The sequence below is a fragment of the Pipistrellus kuhlii genome, unplaced genomic scaffold, assembly GCF_014108245.1.
Source record: "Pipistrellus kuhlii isolate mPipKuh1 unplaced genomic scaffold, mPipKuh1.p scaffold_m20_p_13, whole genome shotgun sequence".
NCBI classification, from domain to species: Eukaryota; Metazoa; Chordata; class Mammalia; order Chiroptera; family Vespertilionidae; genus Pipistrellus; species Pipistrellus kuhlii.
The window spans coordinates 20589593-20616017 of record NW_023425438.1 but is presented as its reverse complement, the minus strand read 5'-3'; the positions used below and the strand labels follow the sequence as shown (position 1 = coordinate 20616017).

Sequence of the window (26425 nt, the reverse complement as noted above, 5' to 3'; positions counted from 1 at the left end):
TACATGCACATAAACCGAGGTGACTAGAGACTAAGTAATTTGTTCCGAGGCAGAGGAGTACTTTGAACTGAGGGCTTCTGATTCCCGATGGGGCCCTCTTTCCAACCACCCTGTGTCTCTGGCTGTGAATAAAGGTCAGGGTTTGGAGGGTTGGAACTCAAGGGCTGTGTCTCCAGGGAGGGGCATAGCTCTGTCAAGGCCTGTTCCAGGGACTGAGTTATGACTTGGACTTTGTAACTTGGGACTTTGGGCCTTAACATTTCCCATTTGTAAGGAAGCTAGTCATAGTATTAGCCTTCACAACCATGTCAGAGTATGGCTGAGCAGAAATGCATTGTAACTGGAAGTTGAATGAAATACAGTAGTTGTAGCGATTATTAGGATGAACGAGAATTTTTCCCTGGGAGGAGCGCATGTTATACACAACCTGTAAATCCATCTTATTGTTTTTTAAAATTATAGCTTTGGAACAGGACAGAATGATAAAAGTTCACTGGGCAAGTCTTTTCCTAGTCCCTTCAGTAGATGGATACAAACACTAAAACAAAAGTTAGACATTTATGGCTTGGTATCAGGTCACCATGCTTCATGTGAAATAATTCTGGCCAAACCCTTCTTCCTTATTCTCCACCACCATTTACTCTCTTCTGCTTCATCTTGTCTTGCTTTTAGGGGTTTCTGAGGATCATTGTTGAAGAGCAAACACAGAAGGTTGGTATTAGGCAAAATTTAAGGCTTTAAAAGACCAAAAGAATTTGGCTTACTCATAGGGATGGACAGAACCTTCTGAAAACATAGTTTTCCTGTTTCTTTTCTTTCTCCTCTCTCTTCCCACCTCACACAAAGGATTGAGCTCCAGAAACCGGGAAAATTACATGTTTTCCTAATTTTCTATTTCAAATTTTATGTTTCTATGACGGGAGAGCTACCCAGATGTATGTAACATTGTTTACTCACCAATAAAACTCATAATTCTGGTGTGTGTTTTTTTGTGGCAGAATTCAGTAAAATAATAATTCAAATAATTTGAGGTAGATATAGTACTTATTATTATTATTACTTATTAAGATAGAACAACATTCTCTCAAGCTTCAGAATTTTTAATAGAATATCCACTTTATTCCTCATTAGGGCTGTTTATTTGTAAGAAAGTTTTTACTATTTTTGTTCTGAAGCATGTAACCCAACTAGAGAACCTGTATCAAAGAATCTTATCATAATCTAGGGGCCCGGTGCACAAAATTCATGCACTGTGGGTGGGGGCCCCCTCAGCCCGGCCTGTGCCCTCTCGCAGTCCGGGAGCCCTGCCCACCCGCCTCAGTGCTGCTGGCCAGTAGCCTGGGCCTCCCTCTCGGGGTGATCATGGGGCAGTGGCAGGGCCCCCGACCAATCACATCGCACCCTCCTTGGTTGGCCTGGCGCCAGTGGGTAAAAGATAAAAGAGAGTATTGGAGATGGTCCTAAATTTTTTAAAATAAATTTTTCTTACCAGAGAAATAATACATTTTTATTATAGAATTATATGTACAAAAGTGGGACCATCTCTCTCCATATAGACAGTGTGCGACCTGCTTCTCCCCAATGTTGCTGTCATCCACTAACCCCAGAGTTACTCCCACTTATTTCTGGATGATTTTAGCTCCCTTCTCTCCCTGCCATCCTTTCCACTACTCCTGTCACCATTGCAGTACACATGCAGATGACTTTCCAACAATCTCCCTTCTCAGTTTCTTGAACTCTCTACCTCAGGTACTAACTCCTTGGATTTCTTTTCAAGACCAATAATTTCAACCCTGCGTAATCTCAAGTGCATGCACCCCACTCTGACCACTCCTAAGATTCAGCTTCACTCACTCTAGTAACCCCACCAATTTTTCTGCTTCCCACAATCTATAATCCATTGATCCTACTAGCAAAGCTTAAATTCCATAGTTAGTCATCAGAGTTACTCCCAGCATACACCCTCAATTCCCTTACCCCTGACAGCACATCTCACTTGTTTGTCAAAGCCACAAGCCTGGCTAAATCTAACTCTCGCAGGGGACTTTGTACCTGCATCCATGTCTCGGAATGACTGGCCTCATTTTATAGTGTTCACCTCATGTGAGCGCTGAATGGACTTCCCTAGTCTGTTTGCCTCCCACCCTCCTGGGTGGTTTTATCTCACCTCCCTCCTTTCCAAATCTCTGACACCTGCACCTCAATCCTCGTTATTTTTCCTTCTCAGCCTTTTTGCAGGTTCAGTGCCTTCTCCCCGCCCCAGGCCCCCAGACCTCTTCCTCTATGCTCACTCCCTTGGTGATCTCATTTAGTCTCGGCTTTGAACACCAACTCTTTATGGTTTCCAAATTATATCTCCTGCCCAGACTTCTTTTTTGAATTCCAGACTTGTATATCCAACTGCTCTTTAAAAAAAAATGTCTCTGCTTACATGTCTCATTCAGGGTTTCTCAACTTTGGCACGACTGACGTTTTGGACGGGATCATTCTTTGTTGTGGAATGTGGGGGATTGTTCTGTGCGTTGTAGCATGTTTAGCAGCATTCCTGGGTAATTAAGGCCATTAGTTAATTAGATGCCAAGAGCAGTCCCCCCTCTCAGTTGTAACAACTAAAACTGTCTCCAGACATAGCCAAGTGTCCCCCCCTGGGGGAGGGGCACCCCCCTCCTCATGAGGAACCACTGGGTTTAAATCTTTGCAATAGAGGGGTCTTTCTCAGAGTCAGCAGTTCTAGTGTGAACTGGCTTTAATCCAGACTTCCTCTTGGACTCCCCTTCTTCCCTCTCTTACTGCCGGACTGGCCTCCTGGAGGCTTCCGGACTTTGCCACTCCCGTCTCAGGGTCTTTGCACTGGATCTTGCCAGCTCATTGACCTTTGTTCGCTGTGTTTACAGCTGTGATAAAGATATCTCTGAAGACGTGTTAATTTGAAAGTGCTCCGTGGTACCACCAAAGGGATTTTCAACAGGATGGTTTTTCATTGGGCAAAGCATTGACTGGGCTGGCAAGTGATACTTTAGGGAACTCAAGACTTAAATGTCGGGATAATGAAGAGCAAAACATAGGTAAGAGGGAGCAATTCATTGTACCAACATATTTAAATTTTAAAAAAGTGACCTTGAAAATTGGCTCATTTAGCAGATATGTTTGAAACTGAATTCTCAAAGAGCTAGTGTCACTTGCAAATATGTCAAGAAAGTGGCAAATGAAAATGGATTTTGAAAGATGGTTACAGAAAATGTATCTCAGGGACTGGGACCCACTGCAATTCCTAGTTCATTTGGAGCCGATAATGATTGTAAGGTACTGGTAAATTTACAAATAATATCAGTGTTATCTGCTTTATTTCCCGTTTTGTTTACCTTGCCTCCTTAACTTGTTTCTGCTTAAGTCTTTTACACTATCTGAGATCAAGCTCACACCATCTCAGCTCCAAGGATGTCAGGAGTGGATAGCAGTGTTTTAATAGAATATCTCCTCAGATAGACCAAAGAAGTCTGAAGTGACTCTATAAGGTTGCACAGTATATGATTTTGTCTATATGGAAGACAATAAAATCAGATATTGGATAGCCTTAAAAAAACCACAAAAACCAAAAAACAATATAATTGGTATCATTAAGCAGGCTTCTTTTTGAGAAGGTCCTATATTGTTTATCTCTCATTCCATAAAGAAGTCTGAGCGGTGAGTCAGTGAGACTTCCATACAGCACAAAAGATTTTACTTCTCAGAGAAAAGATACACTTGAATTTCTACCAGTAGTACCTACAAAGTATTGCACCTGCCAGCCCTTTGGCTGCATTCACCTTATGATCATTCCGACAGGGCTTCTAACACACTGAAAAAATCTGCGTCCTTCTGTCCCACCTATTTATGCATTTGGTTCTCAAAATATTGTCATACCAAGAGCCTAATAAGAAGGGTTGGATTTTTTCACTTATTCTGACCTTGATGGTGTTGGTACAACAGAACTGAATGAAGTATCCATACTAATAGCATCATGTCATATTGTACGGCTACAAGCTATTGCAAGATTTCTGAGTGCCTAATCTACATGGACTGATACATTAACTAGAATCAGGTGTTTTTATGGACACATTGTGTAGATTCTTTGTGCCTCATTACAAATGAAGAAGTGACACGCATCTGTAGGGATTAGGAAAATATATGTGTATATTAAAAATCTCCAAGGACAGTGGAGCCACCCAGAATAGTTTTCAACAATGTGCAGAGAAACAGTTCTTTACATAAGGCAGCTGACTATTCACAACTTTATGGGGGGGAAAGGGGGAAGCCCTCTCTCAGTAACATTAAATAGCAAAGAATGGCCACGCCAAGTAAAGAAAGACAAATACAGAAGCTACGGGAAACCAATATTCCTTTCTAGACTTGTGCTGTATGAGAGTTTTTCCCCTAATACTTTTATATAGAAACTCTATGTGATTGCTGAGTATGCATAGATAAACAGCTGCTTTAAGGGTGTGTTTTTTTCTTCTTCATCTTTCAGTTCTCTTTCTTCTTTCTCCTTCTGAGTATGTGTGTATATGTACATAAGAGAGTAAGCGAGCATGCGAGAGCAAGCACATAAAGCATACATGCACTATTTAAGGTAAATAGAAAGCCAACACCCACATAACCATCATCAAAGTCAAGAAATAGGATGTTGCAGCCCCCAAACAGCCCCCTGCTTAAAATACATTTTCCTGCTTCCACACTAGAATAACAAATAATACCATGTTTCCTTGGGTGTTTGTTTAATGTCAAGTGAACAATTAACAAGGCACAGGTGCATCAGGACAATGTGTGTCTTTTATCATAAAATTTGTATTTACTGATATTGTCAGTGTATCTACAACATCCGCCCATCCACTCAAACTTGTGTACTAACATGTGAATGAAAGCAGCAGGGTGAGCTGTATTAGCTGAACTTCCATGGGCACAGAATGCCAGCATATGGGAGCCTTATTTTGAAGGCCTGGGGTTGAGGTGGGGGTGGTGGGGAGAGGAAAGGATGGGCAGCAGGGACAGACTACAAGAGGTCAGTGGGGGAGAAGGAGGACATATGTAAAACTTACATAAGGATTTAAAAATAAAAATTTATAAGGCAGCATTGTAGTTTTAAATCTGATTTTAAAATAATAGAGGGGAGTAGATTGCTCACTTTGGGAAGGATTCTTCCTAGGATTTTATTTCATTTTATTTATTTAATATTTTTATAATTTTTTTTTTTTTTTTTTTTTTTTTTTTTTTTTTTTTTTTTTTACAGAGAGGGATAGAGAGTTAGAAACATCGATCAGCTGCCTCTTGCATACTCCCTACTGGGGATGTGCCCGCAACCAAGGTACATGCCCTTGACCGGAATCCAACCTGGGACCTTTCAGTCCACAGGCTGACGTTCTATCCACTGAGCCAAACCGGTTTCAGCCGTCCTTGGATTTTATAATATAACCAGAGGCCCGGTGCATGATTAAATCCTGCAGGTAGGGTCCCTAGGCCTAGCCTCCTGAGATCAGGGCCATCTTCTGCCCGTCTGCCAGTCTCCAGGCTGAACGCCACCTTCACCACCAGGCACCATTGGGATCCCCAGCTCATCCCCAGCTGCTTGGAGGGGTTTAGGGAGGTTGGGGGACTCAGGCCTGTGGGAAAGCAGGTGCTAGAGACTTCACCTCCATGTGTGTGTACCGGACCAGTTGCTGATGGAATGTGCTGCCTGCTCAGGGCTGCTCACGTGGGCGCCGCCTCTTGCTGATGCCACTGCTGCTGCAGCTTGAGGCCCTGACAGAGGCTGTGGCACATTTATTTGTATCTATTTCTTTTTTTAAAACATATTTTTATTGATTTTTAGAGAGAGAGAAAGGGAGAGGGATATATAGAGAGAAACATTGATGGGAGAGGAACATCACTGATTGACTGCCTCCTGCACTGGGAGGGATAGAGGCTGCAAACTTGGGCATTTGCCCTAACCAGGAATTGAGCCAGTGATTTGTTGTTCCTGAGTTGATATTGAAGCCCTGAGTCACACTGGCTGGGCTTCAATTTCTTTCTTATAGTTTTCAGTGTACAGATCTTTCACTGCCTTAGTTAAATTTACTTCTAAGTATTTTATTGTGATTCATTCTATTACAAATGAGATTGTTTTCTTAGTTTCTTATTCCGATATCTGCAACTTTACTGAATTTATTGGTTAGTTCTAAGAGTGTTTGAAATGTGAATATCTGTGGAATGTTTTGAAGCTCCACCTTTGAAAATGTGCCATTTCCACTGTTAAAATAAAGAATAAATTGTATAATGTTGTATTCTCATGTAATAAATGACAGATAATCAGATAAAGTGAGTTTAAGATCTGTATTAATCTATTATTGGTGTCCTGTCCATTCTGTATAGTCAGTTAAGCTTTCTCCAGGACAATACAATCTACTTCCTGCACCAGTTCCCAAGTATGCTTCCAGGTAACTATATACTTATTAAGTTACTTATTTTTTCTTAAAATATATTTTTATTTATTTCAGAGAGAAATGGACAGGGAAAGAGAGATAAAAACATCAATGATGAGAGAGAATCATTGATTGTCTGTCTCCTGAACACCCCCACTGGGGACTGAGCCAGCAACCCAGGCATATGCCCTTGACTGGAACTGAACCAGGGACCCTTCACTCCACAGGCCGACACTCTATCCACTGAGCCAAACCATCTAGGACTAACATAGTATTTCGTTAACATTGCAATATCTTCTCTCTTATTAACTTACTTTTAATCATTCCACTAATGCCTTTCTATATACAGACTTAACAATCAATACTAATGGCTTTTAATCATATATGCCCATTATGATTAGCATTCTTAAATATTTAATGAGAGATAGGGAATAAATTAACAAAGATCCTCACGTTAAAAAATAAATTTAGGAAATAATATATTTCCTTTCTTTTTCTTTTTCTTTTTTTTCTTTTCTTTTTTTTTTTTTTTTTTAATATAGGAGCTTTGTATTTCGTTCTACAGTTCAAAGATTTCCAACATCCTACTTCATTCCTGTAAGTACATTGTAGAAACTTAACTCATGATGAATTTGATGTTTAAAATATGCAATGATTCCTTTTGATATATCAAGATTAACATTTTGCTCATTGGCATAGATAAGCAATGAATGATTGTATCATTGATTTTAAATATACTTACAGTGTATCCGGAGCTATACTAGGGATTTCAAATGTAAGGTAACCATTTGTGTCAGTTTACTTTTTTAGGTCTTGACTCACACCACCTCGGTGAGGTCTTCCCTAGGCTCCTGTTCAGATTTCCTGTCCCCCTTCCTTTATTTTCCTCCATAGCACTCATCACTGTCTGATACACTCACTGCATTAAAGTTTGACCTTTCCTGTTTTTATCTGTCTCCCTTCTTAGAATGTAAGTTTCATGAAGATGGAGATAATTTGGTTTTGTCCTACATACCCAGTGCCAAAAGAATGACTGGCACATAGTATTTGTTGAATTAACTAAGCAATTAAATCATCAGCGATATTCAAATAACTCATTCTATTAACAACAAAAAGAAAAAGTATCTCTAGGCTCTTTTCTTTAAAAAATGTGAAAATGTTTTCCTGTTTCTAAAAATTTCCAAATACATATACATGAATTATGATAAAAAAACAAACAAACAAAAAACAAACTCTTTTAGATAAGTGACCAGTAGAATGCCAAAAAGTAAATAACTATAAAAACATTTAGAAAGATAAGAAAATATGAAATTTCTTTGGAACAATGTAATGGACTATAGTTATTTTTTTTGTAACTAGAAACTTCGGGGTAGGGGAAGGAGACATATAGAACCATCTGACAGAGTAATTAAGATAACTGAACCGAGCTCTTAAACAGACACTAGGATATAGAAGATTTATATATTTGAGAAAGATGATAGGAGAAATCCATAGGAAAAGGAAGAGACATTTTTTGTTAGACAATTGTTAAATAACTTGGGAAAAAACATGTTAGGATCTATCACATATTAAAATAAATTCCATATTTGTTAAATAATTAAATAATTTTAAAACCATAAAACCAGGAGAAAATATATTAGCATATATCTACTTTTAGGATAAGGCAGATAGAGTTTTATGACATAATGGCATGAAGTACAAAGGAAAAGAAATATATCAGATTATATAACATTTTAATATTTTTTACTAAAAATATTAAAAATATTATGATTAGCATTCTTAAATATTTAATGAGAGATAGGGAATAAATTAACAAAGATACATTGAAAAATAAATTTAGGCCGAAACCGGTTTGGCTTAGTGGATAGAGCGTCAGCCTGCAGACTGAAAGGTTCCAGGTTCGATTCTGATCAAGGGCATGTACATTGGTGGCAGGCACATCCCTGGTAGGGGGTGTACAGGAGGCAGCTGGTTGATGTTTCTCTCTCATTGATGTTTCTAGCTCTCTATCCCTCTCCCTTCCTCTCTGTGAAAAATCAATAAAATATATTTAAAAAATAAATTTAGGAAATCATACATTTTCCTACATATATATTTAAGAAAACAAACTGTAAACAGGTTAATAGGCAAATGCCAATTAGAAGTCTGTTCAACATACGTGGCAGATAAAGAGTTAGTGGTGACCTTATCTAAAATTTGCCTAATCTGTGGGAAAAACACCAGTAGAAAGTAAAACAGATAAAGCTATGAACAGATAATTCATAAAGCAAGAAATTGAGATATCCAACAAAGGTGAAATCGTTTTGATGTCACTAACACTACAGTGTGAAAAACTAAAAGGCTGATTGAAAGCTTGCTATATGTGGGGGGTGTGATGGACTAAATAATGGCTCCCAAAGATGTCCATGACCAAACCCCCGGAATCTGTGCATGTCACCTTATATGGCAGAAACTCTGCAGAAATGATTATATGAAGGGTTTTGAGGTGGAGAAATTATCCTAGATTATCTCATGGGCCATAAATACCATCACAAGAATCCTTATAAAAGGTAAGGAGAAAGCAATGTGACCATGGAGGCAGAAATGGCGTGATGTGGTTACAAACTAAGGAAGGCAGCCGCCACCAGAAACAAGAAGAGGCAGAGAATGGATTCTCCCCATGGAGTCTCCAACGGTAACATGGCCCTGCCACACCTTGATTTTGGCCCAGTGAAACTGATTTTTTAAATTAAATTATTATCTGTGTACATATTTTAACATTGCCCCCCCCCCATACGTACCCTCCCTCCCCAGAGTTTTGTGTCCATTGGTTGTACTTATATGCATGTATACAAGTCTTTCGGTTGATCTCTTATCTCCCCCAGATCTCCCTCCCCTCCCCGCTGTAATTTGACAGTCTGCTTGTTGGTTTATTGTCTTTATATCTGTCTTTTGGTTCATCAGTTTATAATGTTCTTTAATATCCATAAATGAGTGAGGTCTTGTGGTATTTCTCTTTCATTGACTGGCTTATTTCACTCAGCATGATGTTCTCTAATTCTATCCAGGTTGCTGCAAATGATGAGAATTCCTTCTTTTTTATGGCAGCATAGTATTCTGTTGTGTAGATGTACCATAGTTTTTTGATCCAATCATCTGCTGACGGGCACCTAGGCTGTTTCCAAATTCTAGCTATTGTAGATTGTGCTGCTATGAACATAGGAGTGCATATATCCTTTCTGATTGGTGTTTCTAGTTTCTTGGGATATATTCCTAGGAGTGGGATTACTGGGTCAAATGGGAGTTCCATGTTCAGAAACTGAGTTTGAATATCTGGCCTCCAGAACTTTGAGAGAATAAAATTCTGTTGTTTTAAGCCACGAAATATATGGTAATTGGTTGCAGCAACCACAGGAAACTGATAAGGTGGGGATTATTTCCAGGTGGATTTCACAGTAGATGGGTGGGAGAGGACCTGGCTTTCAGTTTTGGTAGACCATAATTGTTTATATTGGTAGGCCTTTTCTCTTGGACCCTCAGTTGCTTCAAGACGACTCCTTAGCCTCCTGCCTGGGATGTAAGCCAGTTGCCAGTTCTGGGAACTGGATGGGGGAAAGGTGGGAGGTCTCACCATGCGTAAGGGTTCATTCACTTAACTCCTGTCTTCAGTAAAGGCCCCAGTACTCACAGCGCCTGGGGCTCCTGAGGCCAGATCTCTGGCACAGCCTCCCCATAAATGAAGCCCTCTGTCTTCTACCGGGATGTGGGATGGGGATGAGGTGAGCAGGGACTTGGGAGAAGACGATCAGCAAATCCTGTTTTCAGCTCCACTCTCATCTCCATCTCACAGGTGCCTGATGCCTAAAATTCCCGAGCTTCTCTTAGGTTCTATGGAGCCTGCTTCTCCTTGGCAGGCCCTCTCTGGCACTGAACCTTCAGTTTTCTCCACCTCGCCACGTCAGGTTCTCTTCCTCCTAACTGCTTCACATCTTCCAAATATGTTATCTCTCTTGGCCATTGTCTGTTCTCTTGGCTCTGTGTGTGCGTACATGTATGCACAGGTGTGTATGTGTGTGGGGAAGGAGATGGTCATAACATTGTTCATTTGGCTTTGGCAGCAAGCAGTGGAGACACCAGTTTCTTCCCCACTGGGTGATACTGTATTTCCTTTGAATTACACATTTTAAATGGATGCCATGCATTAGTAAGGGTTTGTTTATATTCGTAGTAAAGAGAAATTCAATTAAAACAATTTATTAACAATTTAGGTTAGGCCTCTTGCAAGATAAGCGGCCTGGAATGGGAAATGGCACAACAAAATTGATTCTGCAAAAGTTTGCCTTTGTTCTCTTTGCTTTTATGGGGGTGAAGATTTTTGGAGATCCTTATTCCACCATTTTCATTGATATCATCTCATCCATTCCATTTCATGCATAACAGTGATTCACTGACTTGGAACATCCTGTCCTTCAACAAGGTGAAAAGATTACTAAAATATTCCAAGATAAAGAAGTAGCCCAGGGCTATGACTCATGTCTGTCCCAAACTTGCATTCCCAGAGCAGACTTATGGGTTTAGTGTAGAGCCACAAATCTGTAAACTCAGAGAGCAGACTCCTTTGGTCCCAGCAGTGGGAGATGTGCGTGTTCTTGTGATAAATGCAGTAATCATTAGGCCATTATAAACCTTTATCTGAAAAAATCATTTGATTGACTTTATCATTCAGTTTAATGGTCTTAAAAATTAAAATCATAGTCGAAGAACTGTTAAGGACTTTTATTTTTTATGTTTTTTAAAGTATACTTTATTGATTTGTTTACAGAGAGAAAGGGAGAGGGATAGAGAGTTAGAAACATCGATGAGAGAGGAAACATCAATCAGCTGCCTCCTGCACACCCCCTCCTGGGGATGTGCCCACAACCAAGATACATGCCCCCTACTGCAATAGAACCTGGGACCCCTCAGTCCGCAGGCTGACGCTCTATCCACTGAGCCAAACCCGTTTCGTCTGTTAAGGACTTTTAGAACTGGAAGAAACTGTATAAACCTACTACTACTATTAAGGTTGGCTTAAGCGATAATGCGTCGAGTGTCTTCTGGTTCCTGTCACAGTGCTCTGTGACAGACATATCCTGTTTCACTTAATCCTCACAGCAACTCGATGGGGTAGTATTTATCATCTCTGTTTGATAGATTGGGAGATGGAAGTTAATTGTCTGAGGTCACACAGTTGTTAAGAGGTATAGAGTGAGGCAGGATAGTAAGAAGCTAAGAAAAACTTCTTGGCAGGTGGAATGGGGAAAATGGGACAGCTTAACAAAATGGCCAAGCAATTTACAGCCAGATACCTCCCTGGGGGTAACATCTAGGCCTCAGCTGTATTTCAGCTTTAGGCCCAGAAAAGTAGTAAAACCAGATGGGCGACTCTAGGACCAGCTGCAATGACCCATGACCCCCAGCTCTGGCCAATCAGTGGAGACTGTGAGCCTGAAAGAGCACACCTGGGAAACTGATGAGTATTCTGCTGAAAGCCTCCCTTGAGACCTCCCCTAAGATTGCCACTTGCAAGGGAGAGATAAAACCCTCAAGACAGAGAACCCAGTGCTCACTCACACCCATGCCTTTGCTCTTGCCCGTCTTCTTCTCCCACAGCACTCTTCTCCTAAACTGTCAGGGACCCCACAAGACGTGCAACCAGGGAAGCAGCAGCAGCTCGTCCTGGACGAATCTCCTGATCCTATCTCCAAGGCTCTTCTCTCTGACTTCCCATTGACCTTGTTATGCCCAGATTTCGTGACCCCCAAGGACCACCAGGGAGCCGAGTCCCATGCAATAGCAGAAAGCCTGTTCCATTCTAGCATGGGCTCTGTCCCACTTACACCAAGTGGTGGAAGAGCATGAGCTTAAACAGGTCAAAGGGTTTTATAGGGGTGGTGATGTCACTGCTTTGGCTGACCCTGATTGGTTGGGTGAGGGCTAGGGTCCAGTTACAAAATGGAGGATTGCTCCATCCAGCCTCACAGTACAAAATAGAGTCAGGAGTTAGCCCCGCCCCGCCCTGCCCTCTCAAGCTCAAGCAGCCCAACCTAGGCTCTCCTGCTGCTGCTTCTATGCTAAGGCCTTCCTTGTTTCACTGTCCCCAGCTTTAGTAAATGTACCCTCTAAGTCAGGCATCTTCAAACTTTTTAAAGTGGGGGCCAGATCACAGTCCCTCAGAGAGCTGGAGGGCCGGACTATATGAACTACTAATTCCTACTGTAACACCTCGGCTGCGCTCACTGCCCAAAAAACCTTGTTGGGCCGGATCAGACTCCTCTGCGGGCCGCATGTGGCCCGCGGGCCGTAGTTTGAAGACACATGCTAGGGACTTAGAATCTAAGTCATGTGGACTTGTCTTATGAAATCTTTCCTGCACAAAGTCAAGAACCCACACCCTACCTGCAGGCCCCTGGCAAACTAGCTCGGGGCCAGATCCCCTGTCCTGTAACAGGACCACTATACAGCACGCTGAGAGAGAAAACAATCCACACTAAGAAAGAAACTGGAAGAACTCCAGAAAGAATGTTCCTACAGGGAAAAGCACTCAAGAACAATTAAGAAAATATGAACAGCAAAATATGCAAGTGCAAAAATAAGGCATCAATTAACTCCAGATAAAACAAAAGACTGTGCAAACAAGAAATCATGTTATAGAAGTTGGCTCTGCAAGGAATAACAGTTCTTTAGGAAACATTGATTTAAAGTACTACTTTTTGATTGGATGAGCAGGAGCTAGAGCAAGAGAGATATTTCTTCATTTATTCTAAGAAGTCATCAACAGGCAATGTCTAAAATGCCAACTAAGAAATAACAAAATGCACATACTATTTAGTGATGAGAAAATGATTGTCAGAAGAATAGCCAAGACTTAAAAATAGTTGTCTTAGGCTATCTAGAGCCTATTCAAATACAGGCGTGCCTAAGACGTGTGTATGAAAGATGTTTCTAAGAGTGCTAGCTTTGTGAATCAGTATAGTGTTATTCTAATGACATACTGTGCTGCATGTATGCTCTTAAAAATAAGAGACAGCTCTGGCCAGTGTGGCTCAGTTGGTTGAGTGTTGTTCTAATGAGCACCAACCATCTGAGCCACATTGGTCAAGGCTTGGCATTTTGATTTTGAAAAAAAAAATTGTAATGGCCCAGCTGGTGTTGCTCAGTGGTTAAGTATCGACCTATGAACCAGGAGGTCATGGTTAGATTCCCAGTCAGGGTACATGCTCAGTTTGTGAGTTCGATCCCCAGTGTGGGATGTGCAGGAGGCAGCCAATCAGTGATTCTCATCATTGATGGTTTCATCTCTCCCTCTCCCTTCCTCTCTGAAATCAATAAATGTATATTAAAAAAAGAAAAGGAAAAAGAAAAAAAAAATGTGTGACTTATTCTGAGATGTGTTTTGTGTATAGTTGTATGGTAAGGTCGTGGTGTCATTTGAGCCCTATTGACTTGGGACAGGTTGTCTCATTGTTGCTATACCTGAAACCTCCCATCACCAGAAATCTGACCTGTGGATCTGGTGCAACATAGTACGGCCTAGAGACATTCACCGAGTCACTTTACACCATTTTGAGAACGAGCAGGTTATAAAAGATGGATACATACAGGTGCATATCACATCCTCCTTTCTTTCCATCATCTGTGAAAACTAGCTCATTGAAATTTAATCATTTGTGCATGAAACCTCCAGGAGCAGTCTATTAAAAAAGGACTAGATGACCATGTAAAGGCATAGCAGATTACTACACGATTTTTCAGTCATAAAAAGCACATTAACTTTTCATCTGAAAACCCTCTAGGATCTTAGGTGCCTCTGAGGAGCCATTTTCACTTGTTCAAAAACACAGCCTTCTTGTTTGTCAGGGATTCAGCTGGTGAATTACATTTTGTCCCTGAAGTGTAGGTGGCTCTCAGCAGAAGCAGTTGGTGAGAGATTTGTCTGGTTGGAAAACAGTTTTTAGTCTTGAAATTACCAATGTAAGGTGGTGTACTTATTGGCTTTCTCAGTTATTGATCAGCACAATTGCTTTGCCCATAAGAAAGACTCAGTATTTGGGGACAGATGCCAGAGCACAAGTCTACCATAAATAAAAAGGGCCTTTTTGCACCTACAGAAAAAAAATTGAATCGGGAACTTCTACAGCCACCATTCCCTCTTAGCACCTTTATAATGACACGCCCCACCAATGCCAAGATCCAAAGGCCAGTCCTTATAGCAAGACTTTTTTGTTTTTCAAGAGAGAAAGCAAACTGTAACAAATCTTAGTCATTCTTATGCAATCAAATTGAACAAAATGAAACTTGTCATTTGTGGATTTTCTTCCTCTTGCCCTCCCTTTAATTAATTTAACTGCTTTTAGAAATGACCCAAATAAATCTCCTGATCTACCAACAAATCACATAAATTTTGTTCCCTTCTGAATGTCTTTGAAAATGTCAGTAAGAAGGATATCAGATATTCTGCATAATTTCTTTGAACATATAGGAGCTACAAGTGATGTTATTTCTTTATTTGTTTATGTATGTATAATCCTCACTGGAGAATATGTTTTATTGACTTTTAGGGAGAGAGAGAAAGAAAGAGAGAAACATCGATTGGTTGTTTCCCCTGTGCACCAACCAGGGATTGAACCTGCAACCTAGGTATGTGCCCTGACCGGGAATCGAACCCACCATCTTTTTAGTGTATGGGATGACATTTATCCATCAGGGCCACTTGGATGGGGCTGGCGATGTTATTTAGAAGAGTAAGGGAGATTTTATTTTTCTAAATCTTTTTCCCCCCTCTCTAATATCTACTTGGCGGTGGACTATAGAGACCCAATGCTTGTTTTATCTAATTGCTGGTGGGAGTATACACTAATACAATCCCTTGAAAAACAGCCTACAGTATGTATTGAGCTATAAAAACTATTTATATCTTTTAGCCCTCCAATTCCATTTGGAGAAAATCCTCCTAATGTAATAATATTATATACAGAACTATTCATCTATACAAAGATATCATCAAGGGATTATTTATAATAGTAAGATAGCAACAGCCACAATTTAATATTCAATAGAAGGGAAATAATTAAAAAAGAACTTTGTGTATATACTTAAAGGAATATTTTACAATCATTGAAACAATTGTTAAAATTATGAAATAGCAGCAAATGTTTGTGATCTAATATATAATGAAAAATGCAGGATACAGATTGGTGTGTATATTATGATTAAAATAATATAAGAAAAATTATGAGTATAACAAACAGGAAATGTGTCAAAATGCTATTAGTGGCCATACTGAGGTGCTGTGGTTAAGGGTAGTTGTTTACTTTGTTTCTCTCTTTTCCATTTCTCTTTTAATTTTTCAAAACCCAATTTAAAAAAATCAGGAAGTAGGCAATGTTTGAGGAAAAGAGCCATCAAAATGGTCAACATAAAAATATTTTGTTACTAAAATAAAAATAGTGCCACTTACTACTTAATTGGGAATCAGTCGGTCAAATGATTTGGGGCTTCCAGCAATTTGCAGAGCAGATTCTTTAATTATCATTTCTCACAGTTGTATATAAAGTGAAAAATTGGATGTGCACATCTTTCCTGGTGGTAGGAGTAAAATCTTACAATGTCAAATGAAAATGGGTTTCTTTTACTTGATTTCAGAAATATTTTATGATATTTTTGTACTTTTTAAAAATATATATATTTTATTGATTTTTTACTGAGCGGAAAGGAGAGGGATAGAGAGTTAGAAACATTGATGAGAGAGAATCATCCATCGATCAGCTGCCTCCTACGTATCTCCTCCTGGGGATGTGCCCGCAACTCAGGCACATGCCCCTGACCAGAATAGAACCCGGGACCCTTCAGTCTACAGGCCGACGCTCCATCCACTGAGCCAAACCGGTTTCGGCTGTTTTTGTACTTCTTAAAATCTGACAAGCCTATAAAGAGTAGGAAGGGATTAGATAAACAGGGATGAGTCTTTACAGGCAGAGATGAGCATTATATGATTTGTCTGTTTTAGTCATATTTAATATTGTAGAGGTTTGAAAAGGGCTATGGCATCCGTGGCATACTCTTTGCATTAAAACTAGCATTCTTTCAATTGTTTTGCATTAAAAGAATTAATTTAATTAAAAACTAAGCTGATAAAGGGAAACAAAAGTAAAAATAAACAAATGAGACTTCATCAAATTTAAAAACTCCTGCACAGCACAGGAAGCCATCAGACAAAAAGATGACCTGCTGAATGAGAGAAGATATACACAGATGATACATCTGATTAAAGAGTTGATCTCCAAAATATATAGGGAATGTGCTGAAACCGGTTTGGCTCAGTGGTAGAACGTCAGTCTGCGGACTGAAGGGTCCCGGGTTCTATTCTGGGCAGGGGGATGTACATTGGTTGCGGGCACATCCCCGGTGGGGGTTGTGCAGGAGGCGGCTGGTCGATGTTTCTCTCTCATTGATGTTTCTGGCTCTCTGTCTCTTTCCTTTCCTTTCTGTAAAAAATCAATAAAATATATATATATTTTTAAAAAAAGATACAAAATATACAGGGAACTCATTCAACTCAATAATAAAAAAGTAAACTGCCCAATTAAAAAATGGGCAGGGGATATGAAGAGACATTTCTCCAAAGAAGACATACAGATAGTCTTACGCAAAGATGCTCAACGTCATTAATCATCAGGGAAACGCAAATCAAACCACAATGAGATCCCACCTCACTCCAGCTAGAATGGCTATTATAAAGTCAACAAATAATATGTGTTGTCAAGGATGCGGAGTAAAGGGAACCCTTGTGCACTGTTGATGGGTCTGCAAATTGATGGAGCCACTATGGAAACAGTAGGAAATTTCCTACCCCTCCCCCCCACCAAAAAAAAACACACCCTAAAAATAGATCTAACACGTAACCCAACAACTTCACTTCTGTGTATTTATCTGAAGAAAAGAAAAACACTAATTCAAAAAGAGATATGCACCCTATATTCATTGCAGCATTATTTATAAAAGTCAAGATACGGAATCAACCTAAGTGTCTTATCGATAGATAAATGGATAAAGAAGATTTAATATATACATACAATGAGATATTTTGCAGCAATTAAAGAAAGAATGAAACCTTGTCATTTGTGATAACACAGTTGGATCTAAAAGGTATTATGCTAAGTGAAATAAGTCAGACAGAGAAAGACAAATACTGTATAATTTCACTTATATGTGGAATCTAAAAAAAAAAAAAAAAAAAAAAACCCAAACAAGACAAAACAAAAACTCCTAAACAGAGATCAAAGGGATGGTTGGCAGAGTGGGGTTAGAGGATGGGTGAAAAAGGTGAAGGGGACTATAGTCAAATAATATTGTGATAAGTTTATATGGTGACAGATGATTATTAGACTTAGTGTGGTGTTCACATTGTAGGGTATAAAAATGTTGAATCACTATATCTGAAACTAATGTAACTAATCTAATATTGTATACTAACTATACTTAAAAAGTGAACTACAAAAGAAACTAAGCTGATAGTTTAAAATTTCATGAGGAGCAGACAAATAATTAATAAACTTGGTCAGATTGTATAATGCCAAACACAAATTGAATGGAATCTGAAAGTTAATGAAAGAAGGTCTCAGTTTCAATGTCCTCAAAGATGAGTTCGGTTGTAGATAACATTTTTGGAAAAATACAACCTTTCAAATACAGTTACAGATGTACTAGGATTTTTAAGAAAAAGATATCCTGGCAATTTTTATTTTTCAAAAAGTTATGCAAGTTTTCCAATGCTATTAACACCAGCAGTCATAGACCCCTGCCTGGCTGTGAGTGTGAGGAATTTCCTGCACTTCTTTTTTATTTATTTTATTTTTTTAAAATTGATTTCAGAGAGGAAGGGAGAGGGAGAGAGAGAAACATGATGTGTGAGAATCATTGATTGGTTGCCTTCTGCATGCCCTATACTGGGAATCAAGCCCACAGCCTGGGCATGTGCTCTGACTGAGAATTGAACCTCCTGGGTCATATAAGTTGATGCTCAACCACTGAGCTACACCAGCTGGGTCCTACACTCCTTTCTTACAATAACATCTTGACAAGAAATAGAAAAAAGAATACATTAGGATTTTAGTCAGTGGCAAGTGACAGAAACCCAACCCAATTAATTTAAGCAAAGAATCTATATATATAAAAGGCTAATATGCTAAGTGTCTGACTGTTCAATTGGTTGCTACGATGCACACTGACCACCAGGGGGAAGGTACTGAATGCAGGAGCTGCTGTGACACACACTGGCCATTTACAGAGAAATGGGCACAGACCTGGCGCCCATAAAGCAACACTCGGCTTCTCCCAAGTGGGACACAGGCCCCGCCACCACCCTGGAGTGACACCCCACCAAATCGCAGCCAGCACTGCTGAGACCCCATGGCGCAAAATATGTTCCACAGCCCATCCCAGCCCGGAAAACAGTCACTGTGGGCGCCTGGTAATGACATCATGTAGCAATGCCCAGCTTCCTCTCCCTAGTGACTAACCTCTTTGCAGTTTCCTCAGCCCAGGAACATGACTTGCTTTGTAGCCAGGTGCCAACATTTTATACTTAAACCAAATGTCTGTGAAGCATTTTCCCATGCCTCATCGAATTTGATCCTCACAGAAGTCCTGAAATAGGTAGATAGGAGACTCGGTGGAATCCTATTTTCTTTTCATTAACCAGAAAAATGGAAATTTAGAAAGCTTAGAAACTTGACCCAACTGAAAAGAAGTAAGAAATGGAGGACCTTGAAAATAAATTCAGGTTTTCTCACTGTGCAGAATATAGTCAAACACTGCTGCAGTTAAATATTTTACCTTTTGTTCTCCCCGTGTGATCTACAATAATAATCTGCTTTGTGTTAATATTTACTGTTGTGTTGCTGACAATTACCTGAAAGAGAAGTTTGGGTGCTTCACTGGGCTGGAAAAAGTTTAGCTAAAGCAGAAAGCAGGTCTAATTAAGCAAATATTGAAATATATATATATATATATATATATATATATATATATATATGCTTAATATATAAATCTGTCTTGTTGGCACCAATTGCCTGCATGTGTTTTGATCTGTCATCATTGATTGTGAATTTGGTTGACACTTCTATTATAGAGAAAGGGCAAAAAGGGATATTAAAATATTTCTTCTAATTACTTTCATTTTAATGTGCACGGATTCATGCACCGGGTCTCTAGTACAAACATAAAGGTGGGGTGGAATTTATTGATGCACATAGCCTTGGGCACGTTGGCTACTGATTTACTTTTCCCCATCCTTTGGACATGGTCTCTTCATGAGCTGGGCAAGAAAACCTCCAGCAGCCCCAGCTGCTGTGAAAAGGGAAGTTCTTCTGACTGGCCAAATGGTGGTCCTGTGCCTGACCCTGGACCACTTGCTGTGACCAGGAGTAGGGGATTGCCAGCTGGATTGGAAGTTTCCAGGCAGAAGTACCGCCTCAGATTTCTAATGATGGTGGGGCCCCTTCTGCCCCCAGGGTCATGTAGAAAAGGGAGGCTGGGCCAGTAAACACCTCTGGCAATTCTAAATTACCTGGTGGGCCCTGGCACATGCATTTCTAGACAAGCTACATTTCTAGGGTGGGCAGGTTTGTGATCACTCAGTGTTGCCCCACCCACACAGCCCATACCTGAAAACTGAGACTGACACAGTCTCAGCAGAAATAAACAGTACTGAGCTAGGCTTCAGAGGTACGCCAGTTCTTAATTTCAAAAATGTGGATAATTTTGGCCCCTGACAGATTTGCTTGTACCCCACCCACCAACATGCATGTCTCCCTTCTTTTTCCTCTGAAGATGTAGACCACATGTGTCAAACACAAGGCCCGTGGGCCAAATCCGTCCCGCCAGGCCTTGCAATGTGGCCCGCACCGCGCTGTCATCACTGCACTCCGCTGCGTTTCCATCACAATGACAGTTTATGACTGTTCAGTAAACCATTTGGCCCGCGATTTAGGCTGGATTTTAGATTTTGGCCCCTTCTCTGATTGAGTTCGACACCCCTAATGTAGACCAATGTTTACCGAGTTCTGGAATTTCTTTAGTCAGAAACACCTTGCCACCTGCCTTACGAATTCCCCGAAGCTGCCAGCTTCTCTCTGTGCCACCTCCACACAGGAGTCTCCTCTCCTTGTGAGGTATCTGTTTTCTTCTTTGCACAATATGGTCCTCCTCTCATTCCCTTCTCACCAAATTTGGGGGGGGGGTGTCGTTTTTATTATCCCATGTAGTAATTTCAGTTTATGTTGCATATCATACACACACACACACACACACACACACACACATATATACATTTGGGACTATACAATTTATTTCTGACCCTTTCTCTCCACGTATGATTCACTGAAAGTTGTTTGTGCTAGGATCATTAGGGACAGACAGTGTGCTCATTTAGGTTCCCTTTAGCTGTGATTAAAAATAAGAAGCTTAGAGCTACATACTGACATCTCCCAGCAAGGGAGGAGGAGGGCCAGGAACCGGCTCTGGCTCCTACAGCTGAGGTGCTTAGTCATTTGTTTCTAACCCTGCCGAACCTCACTTTCTCCTCAGCTAAAGGGAGGTAATAGCATTTCCCTACCCTGTTGTGAGGATCAGATGAGAATGGGTATGTGAGCTAGAGATGGCAGCAGGGATGGGGCAACTCTGGCAGTGCCCAAGGTCAGGATGGAGAGTGGGGATGGGGAGCAAGCAGGGCCCCGCCATGGACTCTCCCTGCCATGGAGAGTCCGCTGAGCCTGCACTCCTGCTTGCAAATGAGGAGGCTGCAGAACGCTGAGGACTTAGGGAGACTGGAAATACAAAAAATACAATTAACCCTGGGAATGAGTAATAAATAATCTGGCTACTTAAAATAAAATAAAATACAATTAACATTTTACATCTGCAATTAAATGGTAAAATCATTCTTAGTGTTAATACACATGTAAAAAACGACAAAGTGATTAACTGTAGTGAGAAGGCTGAATTTTACACTCCTAACTGTATTATTGACAGGAGCCTATGCACTTTTATATATTTTATTTTATTTTATTGTTTATGATGCAGTGAATTTGACTACAGGGTTAAAATGAACAACAGCCTTCTCTCTAGGCTCCCTGCCCACTTTGGCCTTCCCTAACCTTTCCTATTACTGCTTCCTCCAACCCTTCCATCAGCCTTTTTACCCTACATGCGCCTCCTCCTTGTTCTTTAGGTTTCTGCTCAAATGTACTTCTTTAAGGGGCTTCATAGGCCCCTCAGATCAGATCAGTTTACCCTCTTACATGCTCTCCCATAGCACTGTGCGAGTTTCTTTGTGTGATATTGCACACATTTGTCAGTATATTTTTTTTTAGCAAGGTATATATTCCCTGATAGGATGTAAGGTCCATGAGAGTATATCTTTTCACTTAAGCCAGTAATAAGGTCCTCATATGACTATTTTAAACAAGGTAGGAACATTATTTTCTCTTGCACAAACTGCCTGCAGAAGCTGAGGTGGCAATTCCACAGCGTCAGATTTTGGTGTGCTGCTCTGCTAAGCATGGCTTCCATTCCCGTGTTCCCAGAGAGCTGGAACACGGGACACGCTGGCAGGCAGGAGGGTGGGGAAGATGGACAAGCAGCCCTCTCCTTAACGATGCTCCTTGGAATTTGCATACACTTCTTCCACCTCCATCCTATTGGCCAGGAATTAGCCATGTGGCCACAACTAGCTGCAAGGGAGGTTGGGAAATTTAGTTTTTATTCTGGGTAGACATGTGCCCAGTTAAAAATGGACCAAATACCAAGGAATAGGAGAAAGGCTATTGGGAGACAATTCTATACTGCTGTATTCCCAACTCCCAGCACACTGTGTGGCACATTGAACATATATTCGTCCAGGAAATGGACTGAACACTTGTGTATTTAATTGCGAGGGCTGCCTTAACCAAGTCCTACAAACTGAGTGGTTTAAACAACAGAAATAGGTGTTTTTTTTCTTTTTCACTGTTCTAGAATCTAGAAGTCCAAGATCAATGTGCCAGCCATGTGGTTTCTTCTGTCCCACTTCTCTCATAGCTCCCAGTGGTTTGCTGGCAATCTTCCACAAGATCTCTGCCTTTATCTTCACGAAGTGTTTTCCCTGTGTACGTGTCTCCGAGTCCAAAATTCCCCTTCATATAAAGAGCACCACTCATATTGGCTTAGGGCCCGGCCTAATGACCTCATCTTCACTAATCACATCTGGAATGACCCTATTTCCAAATAAGGTCACATTCTGAGCTACTGGGAATTCAAAAGTCACAGGACTTGTGAACTTGGTGGTGGTGGTGGGGGGAACTCTAGTATTCAACAGAACGAAGAGGCACAGGATTTATGAATTTTGGAAGGACATAGTTCAACACATACACACTTGTAATTTCATCTATACTCTTACCAGTCTTTCAGAGGCACCTGGTACCTTGTCCTTCCTGAGCAGTGCTGTGTGGATGAACCAGTTCCATTCTCTCAGCCCTGAAGGAGTGTGTGTAGTGGAGGGGTGGCAGGGCTTACCAAAGGCCTATGATGGTAATAAGCGTCATTGGCCATACGCGGTTGTAACCAAACGCGTCAAGCTCCTTCATGGTGTGATGGGAACCCGGGAGGACTCCAGAAAAGTCAGTGGGGGCTTTACATTCAAGTCCTTTGCAGTGAGTGGAAAGCTCTGCCCTTGTAATATCCTGCGGCCCCTGAGATCACACGTGGCTAGCACAGGCCGCTTTCACCAGGGCCTGGTGTAGAATCTTGAAGCCAGGAAGCTCGCTCAGTCCTCACTCAGCTCCTCACACCTTATTTCTTCTTCCGGGGTATTTTTATTTAGTTTTTGCCTGTGTCCCTCACTGGACTATGAACTCTGAGCTTAAAGATAGTATTTTATTAATCCCTACAGCTCCTCAAGTAGAAAGGCAACTAAATAGGACTTCTTAAAGGGAAGAGAAAGATATTATCGTCTTGGCAGGAGGGCTGAGATATAATCATGCCCCAAAGCAGAAGAACGGCTACTATAAAAGGGCTCCCGTGGTTTCTTTTGGCTGCAGACTCAAGGAAGGTGACGGTTCTGTTCTCCCTTGGCGCCAAATGTCTCTGATAGGTTTAGTCTCGGGAAACCCGGAGCTGCCAAATCATGGCCGTGACAGTAGCGAGGTTTAAGAAGCGACCCATTCGATTTATGCAAGAGGTGCCGCCCTTCACCATGCATCCCACTTACTGTGGACCAGAGCTCTGGGTCACACTCAGTGCTCCCCAGTAAACGAGGGAGCAGAGTCCCCACCCTCAAGGAAGAGTGGGGCACAGTTCAGAAGTCTTTGTCTTAAACCCCTTCCATTGAATGAGGTCCACTCTTTGACGTGCGTTCAGAGCCCTACTGGCCAGTGCCCCATCTCTGCATTCCTGCTCTGCCCACTCACGTGTCCTCCCTGGGGCAGGAGCCAGGACTCTGCTGGAAACGTTTCCCACCCATCCCAGTACTCTGACCCGATCATTACTTTTCATTCAGAACAGTATTCCTGTGGCTTCTGGAATCTGAGCTTAGGCCTGAATCCACTTCCCTAATGTCCCCACTTAAAAGATTTCATCTGACAGATGTGGGGCAAATAGCATTCAGTCATTTATTTTTGCCCCAAGTCATGGTCTTTTCTATTTATTTATTTATTTATTTATTTATTTATTTATTTTAAAAAAATGCATTTTATTGATATTTTACAGAGAGGAAAGGAAAGGGAGAGAGAGCTAGAAACATCAATGAGAGAGAAACCTGGATCATCTGCTTCCTGCATACCCCCTACTGGGGATGTGCCTGCAATCAAGGCATATGCCCCTTGACTGGAATCAAACCTGGGACCCTTGAGTCTGCAGGCCAACACTCCATCCACTGAGCCAAACCAACCAGGGCTGGTCTTTTTAAATTCAGGTGGCCAAGCCCACACAGGGAGGCTGCTGGGTGGTGCAGGCAGACATCAGTGCTTCACTAGCCAGGCACCTGGACTCCCAAAGAGCTCATGACTTGGAAGCTTAGAAATGAAAGCCACATTAGGCTTAGGGGTGGGGGTGGGGAGGGGGAAGGTGAGGTGGTGGCATTTCTTGGCCATCCTGCAGACAGCTGGGCTGTCGTAGGCACGCAGCCAATGGCAGCACACTCAGCACCAGCCTTTGCCCCACCTACCACTCTGAGCTTGAGAGTGCTGTGCTTATTAGGGCCGAACGAAGGGGACGGGACGTTGCACAGACTGTCCCTGTCCAGATCCCCTTGGCTTTCCCTGCCTTTGTTTGTGGGGCGGCTCAGACTCTCCAGTGGGAGTGCCGAGGTCACTCCGCACCGAGAGCGTCTCCGTCCCCATGTTCATTTGTTTGAAAACATCACTATTTTTGAGTTGCCATGAGTTGTCAAATTATAAGGTGCATCCATCCCTTGATTATCAGACTTTGCTTGGCTGTTAATAACAGACTCTACTCGTGGCACAGTAATGGAGGACGGAGCCTTAATTACATTGCTGTGCCCCTGCAGGAGTGAATGGGGAAGCCCTGCTCCTGAATCCTGTCCTCTGAGGGCCTGCTTGTCCTGCCAAATCCCTTGCTCATTTGTGGCCCATCCCTACCTATGATAAGGCTCTTACGGGATATAGTCTTCTGTTCTGATCATTTTATCTTTTTTCCCCCCTAACTCCTTTTCTCTTTTACTCCTTTTTTCATATTCATTTACCAGGTGTACCGGTTACTAATGCAGATTTTTTTTCAATAGATCAAGTTACACGTATGTTGATATGTATGCGATTTGATATGTATGCTATTTTGTTGTATTGAAAACAAGCTTCAAAACTTCATGTCAAATTTTCTGAAGGTGTTAACATCATAGATGTCTTTACGCTTAAAAAGGTCAAATTTTGTACCGAAATAGAGCATTTGCGGGAAGTTTTAATTCATTCATTATTTTGAAGGAAAGTACTGCTGAAAGTTATCGCATACTTCGGGAAGCTTATGGTGAACATGCCCCATCTCAAGATACTGTGAACGCTGGTTTAAATGCTTTAAAAGTGATGATTTCAATGTGAAAGACAAAGAATGCTCTGCGTTTGGTGGCATCAGGAAGGTGTGGTGTATTATGAGCTTCTAAAAACAGGTGAAACTGTTAATGCTGATCGCTACCAACAAGAAATAGTCAATTTGAATTACACTTTGATCATAAAACCACCAGAATGGGTCAGAAGACACGGCAAAGTAATTTTGCTTCATGATAACACACCATCACACACTTCAAAACCAGTTAAAGACACTTTAAAAGATCTTACCTGGGAAGTATTAACCCACCTGCCATATTCACCAGACCTTGCTTCTTCAGATTACCACTTGTTCCGACCCATGGCACACGTACTTTCTGAGCAGCACTTCAAAACGTAAAAAGAAGTGGAAAATTGGTCTGCCTCAAAACAAGAAAAGTTCTATTGGCTTTTTTTTTTTTTTTGCCTCGTTGCTACAGAGTGAGCAAGATGGGTCACCAGCAACTCCACTGGAGCCATCCGAGGAAATTCGGCCAGGGCTCTCACTCTTGCCGCGTCTGCTCCAACCACCACGGCCTGATCCGGAAGTACGACCTCAACATGTGCTGCCAGTGTTTCCGCCAGTACGCGAAGGGCATCGCCTTCATTAAGTTGGACTAAGGGAACTTCCGTGAATAGGTCATTGAAGACATCTACCTTATGACAATGCTATCTCTTTGTACATAAAATAAAAACAAAAACAAAAAACAACACTCTTAAAAAAAAAAAAAGTTCTATTGGAACGATATCCACACATGACCTGAAAGATGGGGAAATGTGTAGCTAGCAATAGACATTACCTTGAATAAAGCACTTTTGATGTTTCTCTTGAAATTATCCTGTTTTCTTTGATTACAAAATCCACATTATTAACCTGTAAAAGATCAATTCGCATTTTTA

General features: G+C 41.2%; 2 protein-coding genes across 3 annotated transcripts in view; both read left to right on the top strand.

Annotated features, from left to right (window-relative positions):
• STPG4 (sperm-tail PG-rich repeat containing 4) overlaps positions 1-26425 on the top strand; it is a 36834-nt gene that overhangs the window by 6286 nt on the left and 4123 nt on the right. The window contains exons 4-5 of the mRNA XM_036436113.2: positions 6385-6449; positions 6977-7031. Coding sequence (XP_036292006.1) covers positions 6385-6449; positions 6977-7031 — 120 coding nt within the window. The remainder of the gene's footprint in view (positions 1-6384; positions 6450-6976; positions 7032-26425) is intronic.
• Positions 4386-26225, top strand: LOC118717753 (40S ribosomal protein S29). 2 transcript variants are annotated; one of them, XM_036435241.2, is made up of 3 exons: positions 4386-4396; positions 6336-6345; positions 25966-26225. In XM_036435241.2, the coding sequence occupies exon 3, from the start codon at positions 25976-25978 to the stop codon at positions 26144-26146; it is 171 nt and encodes a 56-aa protein (XP_036291134.1). In that variant the 5' UTR covers positions 4386-4396; positions 6336-6345; positions 25966-25975; the 3' UTR covers positions 26147-26225. The 2 variants fall into 2 exon arrangements, with proteins under 2 accessions (XP_036291134.1, XP_036291135.1); XM_036435242.2 differs by lacking the exons at positions 4386-4396; positions 6336-6345 and adding an exon at positions 13954-13968 and having other exon boundaries at positions 25968-26225.